Genomic DNA, 22,586 nt, shown 5'->3' on the forward strand with positions numbered 1-22,586 from the left:
CCCTCCAGCTCTCAAATATTTTTCCTGTGTATCTAATTCCCCTAAGGATCTTAGGTTTTGGGAAGGTTATTCCTTCTCACCCTAGCTTATTCTCCCCACCCCACCCCCTGCCAGGCAATGAATACAAAACAGTTTGCTTGGGAAGGGAAGAGAGGAGAAGGAGAGAATAAAAGAAAGTATCCTAACCAACTGACTTTAAACATCCTTAGGCCCCCTCCCTTCTCTTTTTTTCCCCCCAAAATCAGAGCTAAAAAATTAGATCCTAGTTTGGGCACACACTTTGCTTTTCCACAGTAGTCGCCAACTCTGGCATCAGCATCATATGGGAAGCATTTAAAATGTGGATTGTCAGGGCCCCACTTATATCTACGGAATCTCTAGGGTTGAATCTAGGAATGCATATTTTTAAAACCTCCCAACATTTCTCTTATGTGCTCAGTTGCTCCCGTCGTCTGGCCTGCTTCTGGGAATGACTCCCCTTTTCTTTCCCACATCTCTGCCTTCTTTCCCTTTCTTTCTTATCCCTGGAGTGGCAACATCCAGTTAAAGATTCCTTGCATGAGACCAAAATCTAGCGTGGAGTTCTGTATCCGTGTTTCAAAGGGAAGATAACCTGAGGGAAAGAGGATGTTCAAGAGTCTTGTCTCCTCTCATCTCTTATCTTATCTTATCCCACTTTTTGCATCCTTTGGTGTCCTTTCCACGTTCCAAGAAGAAAATCTTAGTCTAACCCATCAAATAGGACCATCCAACAGCATATTTCCATCCTGTGTCAAATGCAAAACTATTTCCCAGAGACCTAAATGCTGCCTGGTTCTTTTTTTTTTTTTTAAATAAATTTATTTATTTATGTATTGGCTGTGTTGGGTCTTCGTTGCTGCATATGGGTTTTCTCTAGTTGCGGCGAGCAAGGGCTACTCTTTGTTGTGGTGCGTGGGCTTCTCATTGCCATGGCTTCTCTTGCTGTGGAGCACAGGCTCTAGGCGCATGGGCTTCAGTAGTTGCGGCACATGGGCTCAATAGTTGTGGCACACAGGCTTAGTTGCTATGTGGCATGTGAGATCTTCCTGGAGCAGGGATCAAACCCGTGTCCCCAGCATTGGCAGGCAGATTCTTAACCACCAGGCAACCGAGGAAGTCCCTGCTGCTTGGTTCTTAGGAAGAATCGTCAGCAGATCTAAGTATCGCAGCTTTTCAAAGCTTGGGGATACTTCCAGAGGAAAGGCCTAAGCAATTTATAATCCCAAAGTACATAAATTACAAAGTAAGATTCTTAAAAATTGCTTGCATTGATTTGTTTAAATTATTGTTAAACACCCTCTTAATTTATTTGGAGAGACCAGTTCACCTTTTTAAAAAGTGAATATGGCTAGGTAGGACATGTCAGGCTGGCAATACCATTGGCCTATTTTATTCTAAAATGTGGTTAGAAGTACTGAGCTAAATTGGGGCTCTTTAAGGATTATGTCCTAGGGAGTGATAATAGACACACTAAGTGAAAATCATTCATTAAAGATCGAAAGACTCACCCCCTGGGCTGGTAGTTGATATTTATAAAAGTCAGCCGTGCTTATTGACTTGACTCCACAAAATGTCATGTATGGTTATTATGACATCAGAATACTACTCCACATCAAATAACAGGGCAAAGGACCTGAAAAATTAGGGAGTGGGCAGGCTGAACAAAAGCAGAGAAGTGAATGTAGCCTAAGAAGATTCCAATAATTCCTTTTTCCTTTTTTTTGGCTGTGCATCACGGCTTACGGGATCTAGTTCCCTGACCAGGGATCGAACCCATGCCCCCTGCACTGGGAGCGCAAGAGTCTTAACCACTGGACTGCCAGGGAAGTCCCCTTTTTCTTAGGAAAGTAAATTTACACTGAACATCTCAGTCCAGGGTTAATTATTGAGAAATATATCCTTCCTCTTAAAGTGGATTAAGCGGTGACAAGGACAAATATTATATGATGTCAATTACAAGTGCAATCTAAGAAATAAAACAAATGACTCTAACAAAACAGAAAGTTATATATAACAGAGCATGAACAGGTGGTTGCCGGAGGGGAGGGAGGCGGGCGGAAGAAAGAAATAGGTGGAGGAGATTAAGAGGGACAAACTTCCAGTTGCAGAATAAATGAGTCCAGAGTATGGCATGTACAGTGTGGGGAATGCAGTCAGTAACTAAGTAGTAGCTTTGTGTGGTGACCTATTGTAACCAGACCTGTGGGGGTGACCATTCTGATAGGTATAGAAAAAAAATCAGTTTATTGCATAACAGGAACTAACATAGTGTTGTAGGTCAGTTATACTTCAGAAACAAATATCCATGCAAACTCATAGAAAAAGGGATCTGATTTGTGGTCACCAGGGGATGGGGGCATGGAGGGAGGGGGAATTGGATGAAGGTGGTCAAAGGATACCCCAAATTTTCAGTTACAAGATAAATAAGTCCTAGGGATGTAATGTACAACATGATAAATATAGATAACATGGCTGTATGTTACATCTGAAAGTTGTTAAGAGAGTAAATCCTAAGAGTTGTCATCACACACACACAAAATTTTTTTTTCTATTTCTTTACTTTTGTATCGATTTGAGATGATGGATGTTCGCTGAACTTACTGTGATTATCATTTCTTGATATATGTAACTCAACTCATGCTGTCCACCTTAAACTTATACAGTGCTGTATATCAATTACATCTCAATAGGAAAAAAGTTGATTAAGCAGCTGTATCTATTCAAAGCTGATTGGTCAGGAAATATTATAACAGATGCTGACCATCTACAGAGCACTCTGCTAGATTCTGTAAATAAAGGAAACTAGTTTTCCTGCAGTGTCCTTTTTTCCTGAAAGGTTGACACAGGCATGGAGTTGAGAACCAAAGAAATCAGACTTCACAGGTTGAAACAAACTATAACGTTCGCTAAGCCAGTCCCACAACTAATGCGCGAGTGATTTTTTCAACTTTGTAAGTACGCATTGTATTTGGGCTTTCTTGTCCACACAAATGAAGGTCCATGCTTCCTGAGGGGCGGAGAGTGGTCCTGGCTGGTGCCAGCTGTCATCTCTGAGTGGGAGTTGGGAGGAGGAGAACGACCACGCTGGGAATGGCTTGCCTTTGGCCCCTTGCTGCTCCTTGATGAGCTCTGGGACCGGCTCTGGGGACCCGGCCTGGATGGACATAATCCCCAGGGAGACTTCATCAGCGAGTCTTGCCAACAAGTGCTCTCTTGGCCGAAAGCTGATTTTCTCTCAATACTTGTGTTGTTTTATGAATTTATACTTTAGATAATAACCTTGCTCTTTGTGATGGTTTGTCAGATTGGAAGCATTTTTTTCCATTTGTTACTAATTCGTTCAATAAATTTTTATTGTTACCCTTGTGTTTCACTATAGGAAACTGAAGTCCAGAGTGCTTAGGCTGTATACTCCAAGTCACAACTTTGTGACTTAGTAATAGAATAGATATCTCCTGACTCAAATTCCAGTGAGTTTTACACTATTTGGGATGTGTTCTTTCTTTGTTTTCATTGACAGCATTGGTAAGTTTAGATTATTTACAAGTACTGTGGTTATGGATTTATTTAGATTTGCTTTTATCTTCTTATTTTGTTCATTCTGTCTACCCAGTTTTTGTTTGTTTTTGGCTGCGCCTCCTGGCTTGCAGGATCTTAGTTCCCTGACCAGAGATCGAACCTATGCCCCCTGCAGTGGAAGCACAGGATCTTAACCACCTGACCACCAGGAAGTCCTACCCTGTTTTTTCCTATGTTGCCTTTCCCTTCCATTCTTGCCTATTAATGGATTAATGGTTTTGTTGTCCCTGTCTCCCTTTCTATTGGTTGGGAAGCTGTAACATTTCCTTCCTTCCATTTAAACATGAATCATCTGAAATTGATTAGCCTCTCTCTCCTCTTCCAGAACAAGAGCTATAGAATGCTTTCAGTCCAATGGCTCCTCCTCTCAACTGTTAACCATATTTTTGTCTGATGTCAATTTCACACTTCCACACAAGTTTTGTTCTGTTGATGCTTGTTTAGATTTAACCATATATCAACCAATTTCTTTGCTCACTATTCTTTCTTGGCTTTTATTCCTTCCATCTGCGTTTAATTTTCTTCTTGAAGTACTTCTTTTCATAGTCTTTTATTGGGATAGTCTATAGGTGGTAAATTCTTTGTCTCTGCCTAAAATGTTATTATTTGCCCTCATTCTTGAATTAGTAACAAACCAGAAACTAAAGTACAGATTTTTTTTCTTTTCTTTTTTTTTTATTACCTTGTTTGAAACTAGCCCACATGCTATATAAGCAGACACTATGAGCACAGCTTCATTACTTCTATTCCTCCTTTTATGACCACCAAGACCAGGGTTCAGATCTGATGGGAAAGGGAACTGGACAGTTGAAGCATAGATTGACTTTCTCTCAGAATTTTGGAGCTATTCCATTGGCCACTTGATGGAAGAGCACGAGTCTTGGAGATATACTAATAAGCATGGTTCAGATACTACAGGGATCCTGGAGCAAGGCTCTGATCAGTGAGAAGTAGACCTGAAAAGGTGCTTGGAGTCAGGTCAGGTAGGATTAACCTAGTTCAATAGAAAAAGCTGCGATTTGACATCAAATAGATGTCAGGCCTAGAGCTGCCATTCACCTGCTGTCTGACCTTGAGCAATTTTAAACTAGAAGAAGCTTGTTATTTCAAGTTGTGTTTTTTTTAAAGTTGTTGCTTTTTTCTTTTTTGAAGAATGGTCCAACCTATCCCTTTAGAGGATCCATATCAGGGATGCCCCAACCTTTAGTTAAGAGCGATATTTCATTTCCTTAGAGGCTGGAGATCACCAAATGAAGGCGGTACAGACAGCAAAATCTCTGAGCTGATGAGGAGAAAGGAGGAATGCTCCTGCCTGCAGTTTTCCCCTCTCTGCTGGAAATCAAGAAAAACTAAGAGTCAAGCGTAACAGCCGCAGCCACTATATAGTTCTTCTGAACAGGATTTTGAGACTGACAGCCTGATTACGACCATCTTGCTGGATTTGAAACTCAGCTCCATTATTTTCTGGCCCTTGTGATCTTGACAAATCCTTAACCTAAGACTACGTTTTTTCATCTACAAAGTGGGGGTAATGACAGTATCTACCTCACAGGGTTGTTGATTTTGGGAGACATTGCATATGAAGTCCTTTACACTCAATAATGATGCAATGGGGATATTTGTTAATATTAAACAGATGTATCATTTTGCCTACAAATCACGTTACCCTCTGATTCTCCACTCTTTGTGTCAGTTCCATGCCTTCCTTCACAGAGTGGTGGGTACTATCTTGAACATAGCTTAGCTTTCAGACCTCAGCTAGGTAATAAGCAACCTTGAGAGCCATGTTTTGTTGAATGAGAAAAGAGTTGTTTAATTCCAAGAGCCTTCCTTTACATATTCAAGCAAAGCTTGGAGGTCTAAGCATTTTGTTAAGAGTCAAGAGTGTAGAGACACTGCCTCTATGGCATAAAGGTGGTTCCTGTGGGACAGGAAGGGAAGGAGAAAGAAGGAATCAAGAAAGGGGATGAGAGAAGAGACAGAGACATTCCGAGGTTGAAACCATGGTGGGGATGCTTCCTGGTCTGTAAAAGGGGACCCAGTCTGCCATGTCTTTGTCTGGGGTAAGATGTTCAGAAAACCATTAGAAGCTAAGACAGCTTGAGAGGGAATTTGAGACTGCCTAGGCTGATGTCTGCTTCTCCCTGTTGGCACCCTCCCAGCCTTGCTTTGGTAGGATGGAGGGAAGGGATGGGCTCCAGAAAGCATCCAGCTGGTCCCTCTTGTGGCACGGACAAGTTCCTGAAAGACACCATGAATGATGCAGAAGAATTAAGAGCTGAGAATTAAGGGTCACCGTGACTGCCCAGGGCTCGCCATGCACGGGCACAGTACAGGAGAGCCACGGCAGGGGCTGCGTGGTGGACAGCCCAGCTCTGGAGCAGGAAGAGCTGAGCCTCACAAGTACCAGTGCAAGGCCAGCAGGGAAGCCTGTCAGCAGAGGACGTTTGCCAGGTTTCCTGGGAGCAACTGTCCTGCAGAAAGTTTCTCAGAGGACAGACCATCACTGACATCAATGGTGGAGGAAGACAGAAGTCTGTGCCCACAAATTAGATGAGAAAAGCTACTCCTCAACCAGGGTCAGCAGGAGGCAGCAGAGGGCAAAAGATTATGGGCACCTCTCCTGGCTGACAGGACAACTAAAGGTCCTTCTAGACCCATCCTGGGAGGTGAGGAGGGTCGGGGCCAGAGAAGGGGAAAAACGGCCCTGACAACCGAGTCTCATTTTAAACAGCAAAAAAATGATCCAGGAGTCCTTTTCTATATATCTGCACCAATTTTTGTCCCCCTACTTTTACTTTATTTTTTAACCTGTTTTTCTCTTTTAACCTATTCTTATTTTTTTACTATTTTATTTTTTTATTACTTTATTTTTTAAGAACTTTATTTTATTTTTATTTAATTTATTTTTGTTGGCTGTGCTGGGTCTTTGTTGCTGTGTGCGGGCTTTCTCTAGTTGTGGCCAGCAGGGGCTACTCTTCGTTGCGATGCAAGGGCTTTTCATTGCAGTGGCTTCTCATTGTGGTGGCTTCTCTTGTGGAGTGTGGGCTCTAGGTGCATGGGCTTCAATAGTTGTGGCACATGGGCTCAGTAGTTGTGGCTTGTGGGCTGTAGAGCAGAGGCTCATTAGTTGTGGCGCACGCGCTTAGTTTCTCCACGATCTTCCCAGACCAGGGATCTAGCCCGTATCCCCTGCATTGGCAGGCGGATTCTTAACCACTGCGCCACCAGAGAAGTCCCTACTTAACCATTTAAAAAAATGCTTTCATTCAAATTTTTTCCCCAGTTATCCTGTTTTGGATTTAAAGTTTTATTTTACAAGCTTCAAGAGCCTTGAACCAACCCTTTTGCATGTTTCCAAACATTTGGATGTGTATGGCATTTTTTTTTCTAATTTAGTGACACTTTATTTCCTTAAATTTATCTCATTAGGGGAACTTAGAACACACTGGGAAAAAAAAGATAACACAATGATTGTGTAACAGGTAACCAGGACTCAGGGTCTCTGTGAATTGGGATGGAAAAGTGATTTCAGGGTGTTACGGGTGCCTAGATTATTCCTCTGCCACATAAATACTATATGTTTAAAAAATTCTGTCATTAGCAATCTGTCTAAGTTAAACATGGTCCTCTTTAATTAAAAAATAAAAATAAACTCTTCAACTTTTAAATATCCAGAACAGTTCACAATTCATAAATCGAGAGCCTGATTAATATTGTCTGGTTTCGACTACCTTATATAAATGAAATCAGACACAGTGCATCCGTGTCTGGCTTCTTTCTCTTGTATGACATTTTAATAGTAAAATAACTCCTACCTTTGTCAGTATCTTCAGCAAAAAACAAACAAAAAAACCTATATTCATAAACCCTTCTTTTGTGGGCAGTTTTATTTCTAAAGCTAATCATTAATATTGCTTGCCTTAATAAGTAATGATGTGTTTGAATTTCCTAAGATGCATTTCCTATTTTGAGCAAAGCCATCAAATCTATTCATTGTGCCTCTAATGAAGCAAATCTGAAAAGAATCAAATGTGAAAATGTAACGATAAATAGAAGCATAATTGGGACTTCCTAGGTGGTGCAGTGGTTAAGAATCCTCCTGCCAATGCAGGGGACATGGGTTGGATCCCTGCTCCAGGAAGATCCCACATGCCACGAAGCAACTAAGCCTGTGCATCACAACTATTGAGTCTGTGCTCTAGAGCCCGTGAGCCACAACTATTGAGCCTGTGTGCCGCAACTACTGAAGCCCACGTGCCTTAGAGCCCGTGCTCCACAACAAGAGAAGCCACCGCAATGAAGAGCCCTCTCACCCCGATGAAGAGTAGTCCCTGCTCACTGCAACTAGAGAAAGCCCATGTGCAACAACGAAGATCCAGTGCAGCAAATAAATAAATAAAAAGAAGCATAATTAATAGTTCCTGATCATTTGCCTCTACCAGAAATATTAGTGTAGTATGATTATTGGCTAAAACTCACATATTCAGATAATCCTAGTATTTTCACTTTTTATTCCATGGAGATGCAGCTTTCCTTTTGACCTTACTGTTTATAAATAAGTTGGATTCCCAGATTCTCTCATAGGTTCCAGTTAGCTTTGCTTTGGCCCATGGTCTCAGCCCTGTAACTCCTAACAAATTATGGTCGTTTTAAAATATGTCTACAAATTCTTAGACATTCTCTTTTCAAAAGGAAGAGCCCTGTTCCCTCCCCTGGATTCCTGACCCAATTCTAATGAATAGAGCATGGTGGAAGCCACAAAGTGTGACATCTGAGATGAGGTCGTACAAGGCTTTGTGGTTTGCATTTCCTCTCCAGAACCACTCACCCTGCGGAAGCCAACCACCATGTTGCGAGGACACTCAAGCAGCACAGAGAAGTCCGCATGGCGAGGAAGCACCGGCTCGCCAGCTGTGGGACTGAACCACCGAAAAGTGGGTCCTCCCAGCTTCAGTCAAGCCCTCAGACAACTGCGGCTCTAGCTGACATCTTGACTGCAACCTCACGAGCAGTTGGAGGCAGAACCGCCTAGAACTGCCCACGCCTGAATTTGGGACCTGCAGAAATTGTGAGATAATAAATGTTTATTGTTGTTTTAAGCTGATGAGTTACGGGTAGTTTATTTTGCAATAGGTAACTAATGTTAATGCACTGGCTTTCTCACAAATATATACCACTACATATAAAAGGACTAGGAAAAAACGTTGGTAACTTGGCATTTCATATCAACCTTAAGACAACCTTGGACGCAAGTGGTACTGAGGTTAGATCTTAAATCGTCATTCTTAGTGAATGACTCTTGTCTTGGCTGATGCCAGTGGCTAAGTAGTTTAAGTCTGGTGTTTCTAAGTAGCTTGTTTCTAAGTGGCTTATTTGTGGTTAACCATATGCTTGGTAAAGAGTATGCTGATTCAACAAGTGCGGCTAATCAATTACATGAAGGTGTGGCATGCTAGGCTAAGACAAGACAAACAGTAACAAAGAAACCTAAGAACATCCCTATGTGATTTGGTTCGGGTAGATAAAGTTGTCATAAACACAAATGTCTTCTGGTTTTAAAATGTGAACAGTTACAAGTGTTTTAGGTATCCTGAAAGGGTCAAGTTGGTTTGCCCGACTCTACCCCAAACCAAACTGGGCCTTTTTCTCCTCTCCAAGTTGATCTTCTTCCACAGACTCCAATTCTAACTTACCTTTTCCTTTGTGAAACATTCATTGCTCTATTAGTCAGCCTCTCCGTGTCTTCATAAATAGGGTCCTAGAAGGACTCGAGGGTTCCTTTCCCAGGGACACAATCTGGCAATGGGAAACCTACAGCAATAAACTCCAAGATGGTGGCCATTGCCAACTGGGCTCAGATTACAGTGACTGAGGCACCCCAAGCATCTTCTCAAGCTACAGTCTAAGAACTGAATGCAACGATACAGGCACCCCTTACAAAGGGGGAGAATAACTTGTTTTTCCAAAAATACGCAGCGGTGAGTATGTGTCCCAGAAAGATGAAGACTAAGTTTTATTTCAACTTACATTAACTCACAGTGTCTGAGAAAAAAAATGACCATTAAGTGGCACTCACATCTACAATTATCTTTCCCCTCAGCTCAGGGGATTAGAAACAAATGACAAGCAGGTTAAGTGGAAGAGCGGGATTTTTCCACTCCTGTCAGCTCCAGTTCATAATGTATTAAAGGGCAGAACTTGCCTCTTGGCATTCTTGTGGAGTCTTCCATATTCCAGGTTCCCCGCCAGCAGGATGCTATCCACCCCCAGGTGTCTGGGCATGAGAACAGACTGCCTTTCCTCCAGGTTAGGAGAAAACTTGAGCCAAACAGCTATAGATTACAGACTGACTTCCGGTTGTTGTTTTTTCATTTAGGAGGTAGGCTCAATATTACAGAAAGACACTTGTGCTAGTGTTACTGCAGTAAGTTCAAGGCTGAATACAAAAGTCTACCAGTAGCAACCTTTTCTGCTTTTAGCTTTCAGTCCAGAAAAGAAAGGAAGAACTCTTATTCAATTACCCATCTTCTTTCAAATTTACATGAACAGAAAGCTTTACTTTTTTAAAAATAAAGATTAAACATGGAATTAGTTGTCTTTTTTTCCCCAACATAGTTCTAAAGCTTGAATATTATAATTTTCAAAACAAGTACTGGCTAGAGAAGGATAATTTTTAGAAAAGCATACCTGACCCTTACCTACCCTAAAAGTATTTTTTATGAACAGTTATTCTTCCCATAAGTTGGTGCCCTGGAAACACAAGGCTAAATTTTTGCTATGATAAAATGTATGTTCAAATAGTGATAAATGTGATGACAGCAGTAATACTGTACTTTGGAAATTAACTGGTAAACACATGCCTATATTTAACTACCCAGCATGTCCTAAAACCACTGTGCTCCCCCCCAGTCAATGAGAAATGACAATGTCCATGACCAAATACCATTGATCTCATACTAGTAAAGAGAACAACAATTTGCTCATTTTGTCTTCACTGTATTTGTGGTTGCCATGATTTCTTTAAACATTAAATTCTGCTTTCCTCCCCCAACTCCCATTCTATAAAATTCAAACAGTTTGGGTTTTTTCCCCATCTAATTTTTCCTGGAAGTCTAAGTCAGTCAGTCTCTGTCTAGAACAGGCTGGATGTAGTTCCTGATCCCATCAGAGAGGCTCTTGTGGAGGGGACTTTTCTGAAGATTCTGGAAAACCATTTTTAGATAACGCTTTCATATTAAGCTATCCTGAACCACTGCTTCCGGGGTGGCAGGCCCTGCTGCTTCCTCTAAAGAAGTGCTTGAGCATCGCGACCACGTGTAACCCACCTGGGGCTGTCTGCTGCAGAGGCTCCCCGCTAATGTCGGTCAGTCTGGACTTGGGACACTCACCACGGCCTTCTTCTCTCTGAAGGCACCCAGTCCTCTGTTAAGAAGCCTTTCCCTGCGTGACACATCACCAGACAGAACACCAGGAGATGCTGATGGGAGCGTGGGCCGCATCCTGACTCTGCTGCCTGCTCCCTGTCACCGACCTCTCCACCTCTGTTTTCCTTTCATACTTAATAACAACAGAACCTATGGCATCCACTGCTGTGAGGATTAAGTGAGAAAAATATCAAAAGTTGGGAACAGTGCCTAGTCTACGATAAATCCTCAATGAATGTTCGCTGTTACTATTACTGTTTAAGCTACAGGGACATGCATACAAACAAATATGGAAAATTGACCTAAAACCAGCAGCAGAGTTATTAAAGACAAACAATGGATATTTTAAAATCGGAATTAGACAGTCTGTATTCTAAAACACGCACACACACAATCTGCACCAATTAAATACAATAAAGTTGAAAGGGGATATAAATTACAGTTTTTCTTTTTTTAAACAGACAATAGTAAAATACTACAGTCAGCTCACTATACACAAAAATCATGAACAGCAGCTTTGCATTAAAATCTCCAATATCTTACTCATTTACTGATGCTAAGAACTTGAAGGGAAGAGGTATAGCACGCTGTACACACACTCTCACTCCCACGACACTTTTATTGCTGTACATCCGGACCAACTGTACAGGAATCTACACAATAGGTACAGAAAGTACTTTTGTAAAAACTTCCACACACATAATCCTTCAAAGTCCCCGTCGGTAAGAGAATTTTACAAATGAAGACATGGACAGCAGGGTCATCTGCTTTCCATCATCTCCTGCGAACACGGTGAAGTGGGCACCTGTGAACTTTACAGCTCATTCCATCCCCTCAGCGTTTTCCAGAATTGAAGTAAAATAACAACGGCAAAACCACACCACAACAAAAAAATCTACCAACCCCAAACAAAACCACAGAGAGACAAAAACCAACACCCCCTCCCCCCAACCCAACTCTTGCTTTGTCCCTGCGTTTTCTTACAGTAATACTGCTCTCTGCATCCCACCTGCCTGGCTGGGCTGGACCGAGGGACAAGAGACACTGGGACAGAGCCCCAGTCACTGTCAGTGGTTCCAAAACCACGTCAAGTCAGCAGGCAGTGGGCCAGGTGGAAGACCAAAGAACGGAGCCGTGAGATTTCTCAGTGTGCTTACAAAACAGGACAGTGAACAGCAGCACGTGGCCTGGGAGCCAAGGGGCGCATGGCACCGAACTTGCAGTCAAACATGTATGTACACATAAAACAAGAGTGGACAGCAAGAACATTCAGTCTTATGTGAGTTCTTTGGTTATAAAGAACGGCATTCTGTAACCTTTGCTGCAAAGAGGGATTTACAACCTCATTCTTAGGCAATACAATCTTTTTCATCTGCTCGTGTTCTGGGAGATCAAAGCCCAAGCTACTTTGTAACAAAGTCCAGTACCTACGATTTTCTATAAACCACTTTCATCCCCATTTTAGTGTGCAGTCTTGTCTGTCTCCAGACATACTATATAGATACACATTTCATATACATAATATATATTATTTATAAAAAAAATTAGAGCATTGACTCCAGATTCTACAGTAAGAACTGATTAAAATTGTACAAGAATAAAGTTTGTTTGAATCTGTGGAGGTTTCTACACAGTAGGGGTGTGTAGTGAGTGCAAACAAAAATACTGCCACTTCATTAGGCCAGGATTTTCAGTTCTCTGGAGGAAAGCAGAGGCTGCTGATTCACCCAAGTGACAAAGTGCCGCTTCTCCCGGCTTGGCAGGGGCAAGGAGGTGGCCCCGGAAAGTCATGGCTTCTTTGCGCTGGTGTGAAGTCCGGCTGGGCCGCAGCATGTTTTAAAGATGGGCTGGTACTCTCTCGAGGTGACCGGAGCAAAGATGCTGTGGCCTTCAGTGGAAGTGCTTGCTGCCTCTCACCGAGCAGTCGTGCTCCCCTGGAACGCAGAGGCTGGTGAGTGTAAGCTCCTGTCCTCACCTCCTCTTCCCACCCACGGGGACCACCCTACACCAGGGGCTCTTCCTAGAGGAAAGCACGGGATCCAGTTTACTATGGAATCCAGTTCTAGAATTCACTCTATACAAGGGAGCAACCTAGCTCAAAGGCTGAAGCTTCTAAGGAAAGTAATGACAGACACTTACCTGGTGGCACAGTGGTTAAGAATTTGCCTGCCAATGCAGGGGACACGGGTTTGAGCCCTGGTCCAGGAAGATCCCACATGCTGCGGAGCAATTAAGCCTGTGTGCCACAACTACTGAGTCTGTGCTCTAGAACCCACGAGCCACAACTATTGAGCCCACACGCTGCAACTACTGAAGCCCATGTGCCTAGAGCCCATGCTCTGCAACAAGAGAAGCCACCACAATGAGAAGCTGCGTGCTGCAACAAAGAGTAGCCCCCTGCTCACTGCAACTAGAGAAAGCCCGCGTGCAGCAACGAAGACCCAATAAATAATAAACATAGCCAATAAATAAATAATAAGTAAATAAATAAATATATTATAAAAACAAAAGAAAAGTAACGACAGACAGCAAGACCCAAAGTTAAAGTAAAAAAGTTATTTCTGGGTCCACACTCTAAGTCATACCAGGGTGAGAACAAAAGTTAAGCCTGAGTACTTAAAAACTGAGCCCGTAACACCATCAAAACAACTCTTTGAAACCAAGAAAACAAAAATACTAAAGCAATTAAAAAAAGAGAGAGAGAAACTCATCATAGTCCCACGTTACCCTGATACAACAAATATGTTTGTAAATTTCACTTTTGAACCAAGACCTTTGGCAGGGACACGCTATTCTACTCTGGAACCTATCAAAAGCAAAAATCAGGTACTGTTCCTGTTACTGGCTTCTAAATAACCCGGGGCAATGAAACAGGGTTGGGGGCAGTTTGCAGCCCCTCCCTCTTCTGTGGGCAGCACTTCAAACAGTGCAGCCCTCAGACACACTACCCCATATTCCTTCAGCAGAGGGGTCTGTGAAAACCTCATCCCCTCTGCTCCACCCGGTACTGAAGCAAAACCTTAGGTGTGCAGGCCAGTGACTCCTGAGAATTTGTCTTTTTAAGAGGCATCTTCTCCTGACACCTCCCAGTGAGTCTATTGCGCATGTGGGTTTGAGAAACACTGTTCCAGGGTGAAGAATAAACCTCTGGACCATATTCTTCCTGGACTTCTTGGAAGAAGGACTGAAAAGCTGACATAGGCCAGCAAAGCAGATTCTGCTTAAGATTAGTGTAAAGGAAGCTGAAGACCTTTGAACAAATGAATGTTTAGTTTGCAAGAAGAGTAATGAGTAACTTTACTGTATTCTTACATTGAGGAGGGAAGTCTTTTCTGAGTTTGTAAGAGATCACTGTTTTTTGCAGTTTATTTATGAATATGTTGTATAAATGACCATCCACTGAAATTTTAAGAGCTAGTATGGAAGACTTGGGGTGAAAAAGCAAACTGGGATGATAACTTCCTCAGCAAAACAGAGAGACTGAAGGGCCCCCTGATTATCTTCTCCTTCACTGAGCTGCTTTCTAGTTCTGTCAGCTCTTTGTTTTTTGCTAAGCCTGGCACTCCTATACCCCTTACACAGCTGTGGCTGGGGTGTGGGACCACAACAGCGACCCTGGATGGGAAGAGATGTTATTTACATAATTCACTATTTTCCTTAGGAATATTAGCAAAAACCCATCTTGTTCCAACATGAAAATTAAACACTATAATAAACCAACCTGGGTAACTTCCAAAGCCCACACTTCAATTGCTCAGGGAATTCACCTATGCTTCCCCGAAGCATTTTTTATCCTATGGGCACCAAATGTCTGTATTTTATCAAATCTGCGATGCATAACTCTCCCCCACCCCCCTCCCCCCACACTTTTTAACATCTCTCAAATTGCTGATATGATATAGTTTAATTGCAAGTATTTTTTTAATGATACATAATAGTGTATTTTTTTAAATAAATTTATTTATTTATTTATTTATTTTATTTATTGGCTGTGTTGGGTCTTCACTGCTGCACATGGGCTTTCTCTAGTTGCTGCCAGCGGGGGCTACTCTTCATTGTGGTGCGCATGCTCCTCATTGTAGTGGCTTCTCTTGTTGTGGAGCACAGGCCCTAGGTGCTTGGGCTTCAATAGTTGTGACACATGGGCTCAATAGTTGTGACACATGGGCTCAATAGTTGTGGCGCACGGGCTTTGTTGCTCCGTGGCATGTGGAATCTTCCCAGAGCAGGGCTCGAACCCGTGTCCCCTGCATTGGCAGGCGGATTCTTAACCACTGCACCGCCTAGGAAGTCCGGTGTATCTAATAATCAAAGAAATCTCAAGATTTGATGAAATATGGTAGATGCTACCAGGATACCTTGGGACAGCCAGTAATTAAACATCTCGGGGAATGAACACAAGACTGACTGGTCCTTAGCCATGTGAACACTCAATTCAACACAAACCCATATGCTGTTTAAAACAGCCACTCGTCCTGTATGTGTCATAGCTCCACTCTGAAACCATAAAAGTAGACTTGCAGATTTGCTCCCCCTAGCCAGCCAGCTGGGCAGCATGTGAACTCGGGCCTCAAGTGGGCCCACTGTTCCCTGTCAGAAACATCTGAATGAATCTCTCCTATTAAGTCACTGAGATGAAGGGCCTCTGGGGGATGGGGCACAATTAGGTGTGCTCATTGATAGCACTGGACCCAAAGGACCGCCCCTGGAATTTATCACCTGGTCATTCTCTGCCGAGGAACACAGCTGGCCGGGGTCCTGTGGCCCATCTGAGATACTCTTATTGTCCATTGTATTTGGTAGGTTCCTCCTACTTGAAAGTTCTCCCGCAGAAGAATCTGTCAAACCATCGAAATCTTTCCCATCTGACACACCCATAAACTCTGTGAAAGAATGGTCCTCGAGGATGTTTGTGGTGTGTTCTATGGTCACCTCCCTGGGGCAGAATTCCCTGGCCGGCTGGCCATTTTTGCTGGAGCAGACATCTTGTTCTGAACATGAGCTGGTCCTACAGAGGGTTTTGGAGTTTTTCTCAGGGATGCTTTGGGATGATGGGCTCCCTTTGGCTAAGGCACTGTTTTCCTTGAGTGGCACCATAGTTATCTTATCCTTTACCAAGCCTCTTTCTAGTTCTGTCAACTCTTTGTTTGAGGATGGTCGGAAATCATGCACAAAGGATGGTCCGGGATGCTCGCTGGAGTCTGTGTCCTTTGTCTGAAGGGCCAGCTGATCTGAGCTGTCACTAGAAGGGACCACCATGTCAGACAGGGTGGCATTGGAGGCACTGTGGGAAAAGTAGCCACTGGTGATGCTGCTGGTGGTGGGGCTGCGGGACACTTCTTTCTCCAGGACCTTTGAGTTCATCAAATCGACCTTAGAAGAAAACCACTCTCTGTTCTCCAAGCTGGCATTGTAAACACTGAAGTCAGCAAACTCCACAGGTACATAAGGCTGTGAACTTAACTTCCGGTTAAGAGCTTCTAGATCGTTTTCCTCCTCCTCAGAGTCCTACAGAAATAAAGCAAAGGCAGCCATGAGCTCTTATAGCAACTGCATTGTTGAGACAAGTTGTAAACACTTTGCTGTTAAAGGCATTCGCCTTCACATGTTTAGTGTTATTTTGTTTTTTCTTTCTGAGTTTGATTAAATCCTGTCACCTGTCATGGACCCAGGTACATTATCCTCAGAGATCTGTGAGCACAAACCTATTACCATCCAAGATGAAGAGATTTATTTCTTCTGTGCTCATTCCATGCTAATAATTAGAAACCTTTCCTCCCCTGGTTTAAGGGAAAGGATGGAAGGAAGTGCAGTAGGCTTTTAATTAGTTCCTCGTGATTAGTTTTCAGTTGGAGGTTTTCTCTTTTCTAATTAAATGAGTAGAGGGACAGCCAGAGGCAGGACAGAGCTGCCGTTTCATTTGTTCTTACAATCCTCACATTGCGGAGCTAAGTGCAGATAAGTAAGATGATTTGCAAAACGTTTCTGAGCTATTTTATGGGGAGGAAGGGCAGTAAATAAAGACCCCCCAACAGTAAAAGGGCAAAGAACACAATTTCGACATCATTCTCAGTATTACAGTAAATATCGTAAGTCTGTAAAATACTAAATTAATCTGACAATTACTGTTTTCTAGGGTTTTTGAGAAGCACGGAAGAGGATTTGACTAGAAGGTAAGGAAGATAGTGAGAATTAAACGAAAATCTCTTTTGTCAAATAGCTTTAGGATCCTGTTTATAAAGACTGGTAAATATGCAAGAGTGGGTGTTATCAGCTTCCAATCTCTCTCTCTGAGTGAACGATTCTTTTATATTTGGTGGAAAACAATGTAAAACACATGGGCATTTTATTTTCAAATAAAAATAAATGATATTACTATCTCGTCATTTCTAATTAACCTCATAACCATCTGATGCCACTGCAACTACTCCTTTTCTCTTTTAAAACATGACTTTCATTCAACAAACATTCATCGAGCATCCTCTACATGCCAGCCATTGTCCTAAAAACTGGGACTACCAATGCTGAGCAAAGACAGGCATGGTCCCTGACCTCGGGGAGTTAACGACTGTGGGTCCTCGCTCTAAGGACAACCCTGGACACTGCTGGGTGGATGAAATTTCACTCGATATAACAACAGGGTGACTGTAAAGACCTGGAACCAAAACAGTAATCTCACTCATTTCAAGAGAGAGAAAAAGAGAGGAAAGAGGTGGGGGAGGGAGAAGGAGGGGGAGGGGGAGGGGTAGGAAGAACACTCTCCATGGATACAGCAGATGGGAATTCACAAATGAACACAAATTTCATCTGCTGAATTTTATAGCAATATTTTCTTTTCTATCTCATAAGATGCTAAAACCTAAAAAATAGCTTAATACTCTTTAAAGCTTCTTAGATTTTAAAATAACTTGAATATAAATTATTTAAAAGCATCAGCAGTCTTAATTCCTTGGCTGTTAATCAAAGGTGACTATCAAATATCAGCGATAAAATTCCAGAAATTAGCAAAACAAAATTTTTGGCAACACTAACCTCGCTATCTTATCTTCAGCTGCACTCTAATTAAGTAGCACTGTTAAGTAGGGGTGGGGAGAGAGATCATTCCCTGGGGTTGGGGGGAAACGTCTGTAAAGGAGCAAAAACTGGACAGAATTGTCGGAATCAGTAACCTTCGCTGTATCTTCTAGACTCCCTACTTGACTTGTTTAGACTCAATATCGGATTTCAAGTGTTTGTTTCTCTTATATTTCCTTCTAATTTAAGCAGGAAAAGAAGCCTAATCCCCAAGCCAAAGAGTCTCTGAGGCCATTAATTACTACAAAGTTAGCCGTTGCAAGAAAAACCAAATTTGAAGATGAGATTTATAACTTGGGGCCTCTTTTATGCCTGAAGTTATTGCTTCCAAACACTGAGGAAAGGTCTGTCATCCTAAAATATCATTTTGCTGAGTAAAGTGTTCAGTCATGAGTTTAATGTGTAGAAATAGGTACTACTCACTTATTAAAGTCGCTAAGATAAACAATTATTCCTAAAGGATTAGAACCACCGTAGTAAAACTGAAGAGTCGACAAAAACAAACAGGGATGGGTACATAGTTATGCACTTGGGGTGAGGTTAGGGTTGGGAGTGACCTAAAGTGAAAGGCTAAAGGAGCAGGGACGAGTTCCATAAGAAAGAAAACTGAGTAGAGGTGAATCATCTTCCAACATGTAAAAGGAGACAGAAAGTTTATGAAGTTATTGCCTCCAAGGAGAAAAGAGGACTGAATTGGCTTAAACTGTATTTTAAGGGAATTTAGTTAGATAGACTTTTTTGGGGGGGAGGGGGTAGTATCTCTTGGCTCCATACATTTTATTTATTTTTAAATTGAAGTATAGTTGATTCACAATGTTCTGTTAGTTTCTGTTGTACAGCAAAGTGATTCAGTTATACATACATATGTATTCTTTTTCAGATTCTTTTCCATTATGGTTTATCACAGGATATTGAATATAGTTCCCTGCGCTATACAGTAGGACCTTGTTGTTCATCCATTTTATACAGTAAACATTTTATATCAGAAATGTTATTTATCATTTTACCTTAAAGACGACTAAACTAAGTATCTTCCGACTATGTTTTAAGGACAAAAAGAACAAAAACTCTTCCTAAAAGTGGGACGTGGAGTCAAGTTCTCAAGCTTCTCTACAGCTACAATATTGATGATTTGATTTTTGAGATTTAGTTTTTGCAACTGATATTTACCTATAGACAAAACACCTTGATTTTAAGAAGGAATCGAAACCCACATTAAAGCAGTGACCTTCTGTAAGGACTTTGACCTGATTAAAGTTATTTGCATTCCCACTCTGATCAGTGGTCCATCAGAGAGATGGTCTCTGTTTTTCAGAAAGACTCCAGCAGCCAAGGGTCCCCAGTACTTCTGTCCATGGTACTAAGGGGAGGGTGGACCCTTTTCAGAAACAGCAGCAGCAGGGTGATGAAACTGCACTATCTTCGGGAGCCCCTGGAGTCAGCCCAATTCTTATGTTCTTGTTAACTGTGAGAACTTGGGCAAATCACTCAACAAGTCTCATGTTTCTTCTTCTGAAAAATGAGAAACAAAAACCACATGCTGTCTATGCAAGACCCAAAGGAGGGAGACTGACTTTCTTTCTGTTCTTCTGTCTGTTTCATGACCTAAAAGGAGAGACTCCAAAGGCATACTGCTGCTTTTATCTTATTCATGGAAGACACAAAGTACATTTGTCTGTCTTCCCAAGTTGATGAGACAACAAAATATGGCTTTAAGAATCAAGCACAGCTATATTTACTATACTTTATGTGAAGTGACAGTTTACTTTGGTAATTAGATGGGCTGAAAAATAAAAGGAACAATGTCCCAATATTGCTTCTCAAAAATGACTGCAGACGCCTTTGATCAGACTGAACCACTGATTCGCCAGCTAATTTTCCAAGAGTGGAAAAGGAAAGAAAGTGAATAGGGAACACAGGGAAAAAAGTAGTTTAAATCCATTTATAAGAGGAGAAATACAATGAAAGCTTCCCAAAGAGAAACTAGAACCTCAGATCAAGCAAGTAATACCCTTAAAATCTACCAAACATCTTGGAAAAGCTGCTACTTGAAATAAATCAAACAGTTCAATAGTTTCAGAGAAGCAGAGTGCGTGGTAAGCCAGATTTCTAAGGAGAGTAGAGGCAGGTCTCTCAAGTAAGATCCCAGCAAGAAAAATGGTTCCATCAAACCCTGATTAGTAGGTTTCAAGATGTGTCTGATCACATAGAATCTAACTGCTGCTCAAAACTTCCTGGGTCAAGAGAATCTGGTTCCATCCTGCCCTCTGCTAGCTAGAAGTCCTGAGATGGGTTTTACTTTAAAATAATTAAAAGGAAAGTAAAGAAAATAACTATGAAGCAACTGTGAACAGTGAAATACTCTGCTGGGCAGCCCCAGAAGGGCCATCCGGCAGTCTCTTGATGGTGTATTCTACCAAAATGTATTGTTAATATAGGTTTCAATTTAGGGCCCACGCACCACGGTAATGGATGCCATGTCCATAAACAGATAGGCAGCCAGCCAGAGAACTGAAGGGGTAATAAATTAGCCGCTTGGCCTCTTTAGCCCATGCTGCAGCCCTTATTAATCAAGCAGGGGGAGGTCAAGTATGAAACTGAAGAGCTTGCTAAGGCTGGGAGCAGCTGCCGGCGCGCACGCGCTTCTTCAGCAGGAGCTAGGCCACTTCGGGATAGAAGCACAGGGAGGACATAGAGATGGCGGGGGGAAGAGGGACGGAGGGGAGAATGGTGCCTTTTCTTCTTTCCTCAATGGACAGGAGGAATGAGAAGGTCATTTCTTAAGATCCCTTAGCACTCCAAGCGTGCAGGAGCCTGGCCTGCTGCACGTCTGGGTCAGGTTCTAGTCAGCTTCACACAGTGTGCGTTAGCAGCATATTCTAGAACCTAGAGGTTAAAATAAAAGACCTCGGGCTGATGACCCTTTGGAATGAGTCTGACATGATACAGCCGGGAAAGGAAAGGGCCCACATTCTGCCCACAGCGCATACCACACACAGACGTGAACCCAAGCAGCCCCCTCCAGTTCCAAGCTGCCTCCCGTTTTCAAAGCCTAGGAAACCATAGGAGAGTGAAAGCAGAGAAAAAATTAGAGAATTCTTTCCAGGCCCGAGAATATACATTTTCGTTTTTAAATTGAGGTATCGCTTATGATCCCAAGTGCCTGGTCCATAGTGTTTTTGTTTTTTTTTTTGGCACACAGGCTTAGTTGCTCCGCGGCATGTGGGATCTTCCTGGAGCTGGGATCGAACCTGTGACCTCTGCATTGGCAGGTGGATTCTTAACCACTGTGCCACCTAGGAAGCCCTGGTCCATAGTGTTTTAAAAACTATTTCTTAAATTTGAAATGTGAAAATCAAGTGCTAGGGAATGAAGTTTTTCAGGTAGAGCTTCAACCTACCTGTGGTAAAATACAGATAAGCCCTCCTGAAGGCAGGACGGACACCGAGGGGCTTGGGATCTATTTCACCAGCAAATTAAAAGAGCCTACCTGAGAGGTACAGATGATGAAGGGGGCAGTGATGGATGGTGGAGAGGCTACAAACTACAGGATAATCTTGACAAAAGCATCAGGCAACACGAAAAAAGCTTTCAAACACCCACAGCTAAACACGTGATTACTTACTCCAAGTAAATGCAATTCTTCTAGGTAGATTAGCTTCAGAATCTGGGCAGTATGTACAGGCTCATTAGAAAGATTTGATATTAGTTAAAGTGTTCTCTGGGTTATACTTTCTACAGACTAGAATCATTAAAAGTGCCTTTTTCCTTTTTCTAAGCAAATTTAAACTAAGCAAAATAATAAGTAAATAAATAGAAGGAACACTTAGAAAAATCACAGGTCACAGTCACATCCATGCAACATTTCATTACCGATGATCACGTTTCTCTTTTAAAAAAAAAGTCAAGACTCAATACCGATCTTAATTTCTTCTAAAGTATTTGGATGACTGTCTGTGAAAGGGCGTTAAACCCACCACCAGGCGATATGACAGAGACGGTTCCAGGACTTACAATCTTCTTCTCACGTTTGCTACTGTGCTCTACTGGCATGCTGCTGCCATTGCTTCCCGAGGGCACAATGCAGCCAGGGTTATGTGCCTGAGATGGAGACATGCTCTGCAAAGGTTAAGACACACAGATGCATCACACACAGAAGATGACGACGGCCGAGATACACGTTAAGTATGTGCGTGTTAGAAAAGCAATGCAAACACCTAGATCACGTGTGAGTCATGCAGCCAACAACTGTGGAGGCTTGAGTTAAACTACTGATGAAATCTGACAAGACTACACAGATTCTATGGCAAATAAGCATAACTAGATTTATCAAATTAAAAAAAAATAGCCTTTCATCTTTTCAAAATACCTAGAGGACATCTCTTTCTCACTTGAAATAAATACTCTAAGAAAAGCCATAAGCGCAAAGAAAACAACAGCAATATCATCAAACAAAAAATTCTACCATGACCCTGTGTGCTTGAG

The 22,586-nt window shown here is 42.2% G+C and overlaps 1 protein-coding gene and 1 non-coding gene across 2 annotated transcripts in view; both read right to left on the minus strand.

Moving 5' to 3' along the window:
* Nucleotides 1–4,281: 4,281 nt before the first annotated feature.
* LOC130832157 (small nucleolar RNA SNORA61) lies at nucleotides 4,282–4,408 on the minus strand. Its single transcript, XR_009048236.1, has one exon. It is a non-coding gene; the product is annotated as a small nucleolar RNA SNORA61 (small nucleolar RNA).
* A 10,498-nt stretch (nucleotides 4,409–14,906) lies between these two features.
* KIF13A (kinesin family member 13A) overlaps nucleotides 14,907–22,586 on the minus strand; it is a 198,445-nt gene continuing 190,765 nt past the window's right edge. Inside the window, 3 exon segments of the mRNA XM_057700702.1 lie at nucleotides 14,907–15,739; nucleotides 15,741–16,535; nucleotides 22,116–22,220. Coding sequence (XP_057556685.1) covers nucleotides 15,701–15,739; nucleotides 15,741–16,535; nucleotides 22,116–22,220 — 939 coding nt within the window. The 3' untranslated portion in view covers nucleotides 14,907–15,700.

Source organism: Hippopotamus amphibius, chromosome 11 (assembly GCF_030028045.1).
Source record: "Hippopotamus amphibius kiboko isolate mHipAmp2 chromosome 11, mHipAmp2.hap2, whole genome shotgun sequence".
In the NCBI taxonomy this organism is placed as follows: domain Eukaryota; kingdom Metazoa; phylum Chordata; class Mammalia; order Artiodactyla; family Hippopotamidae; genus Hippopotamus; species Hippopotamus amphibius.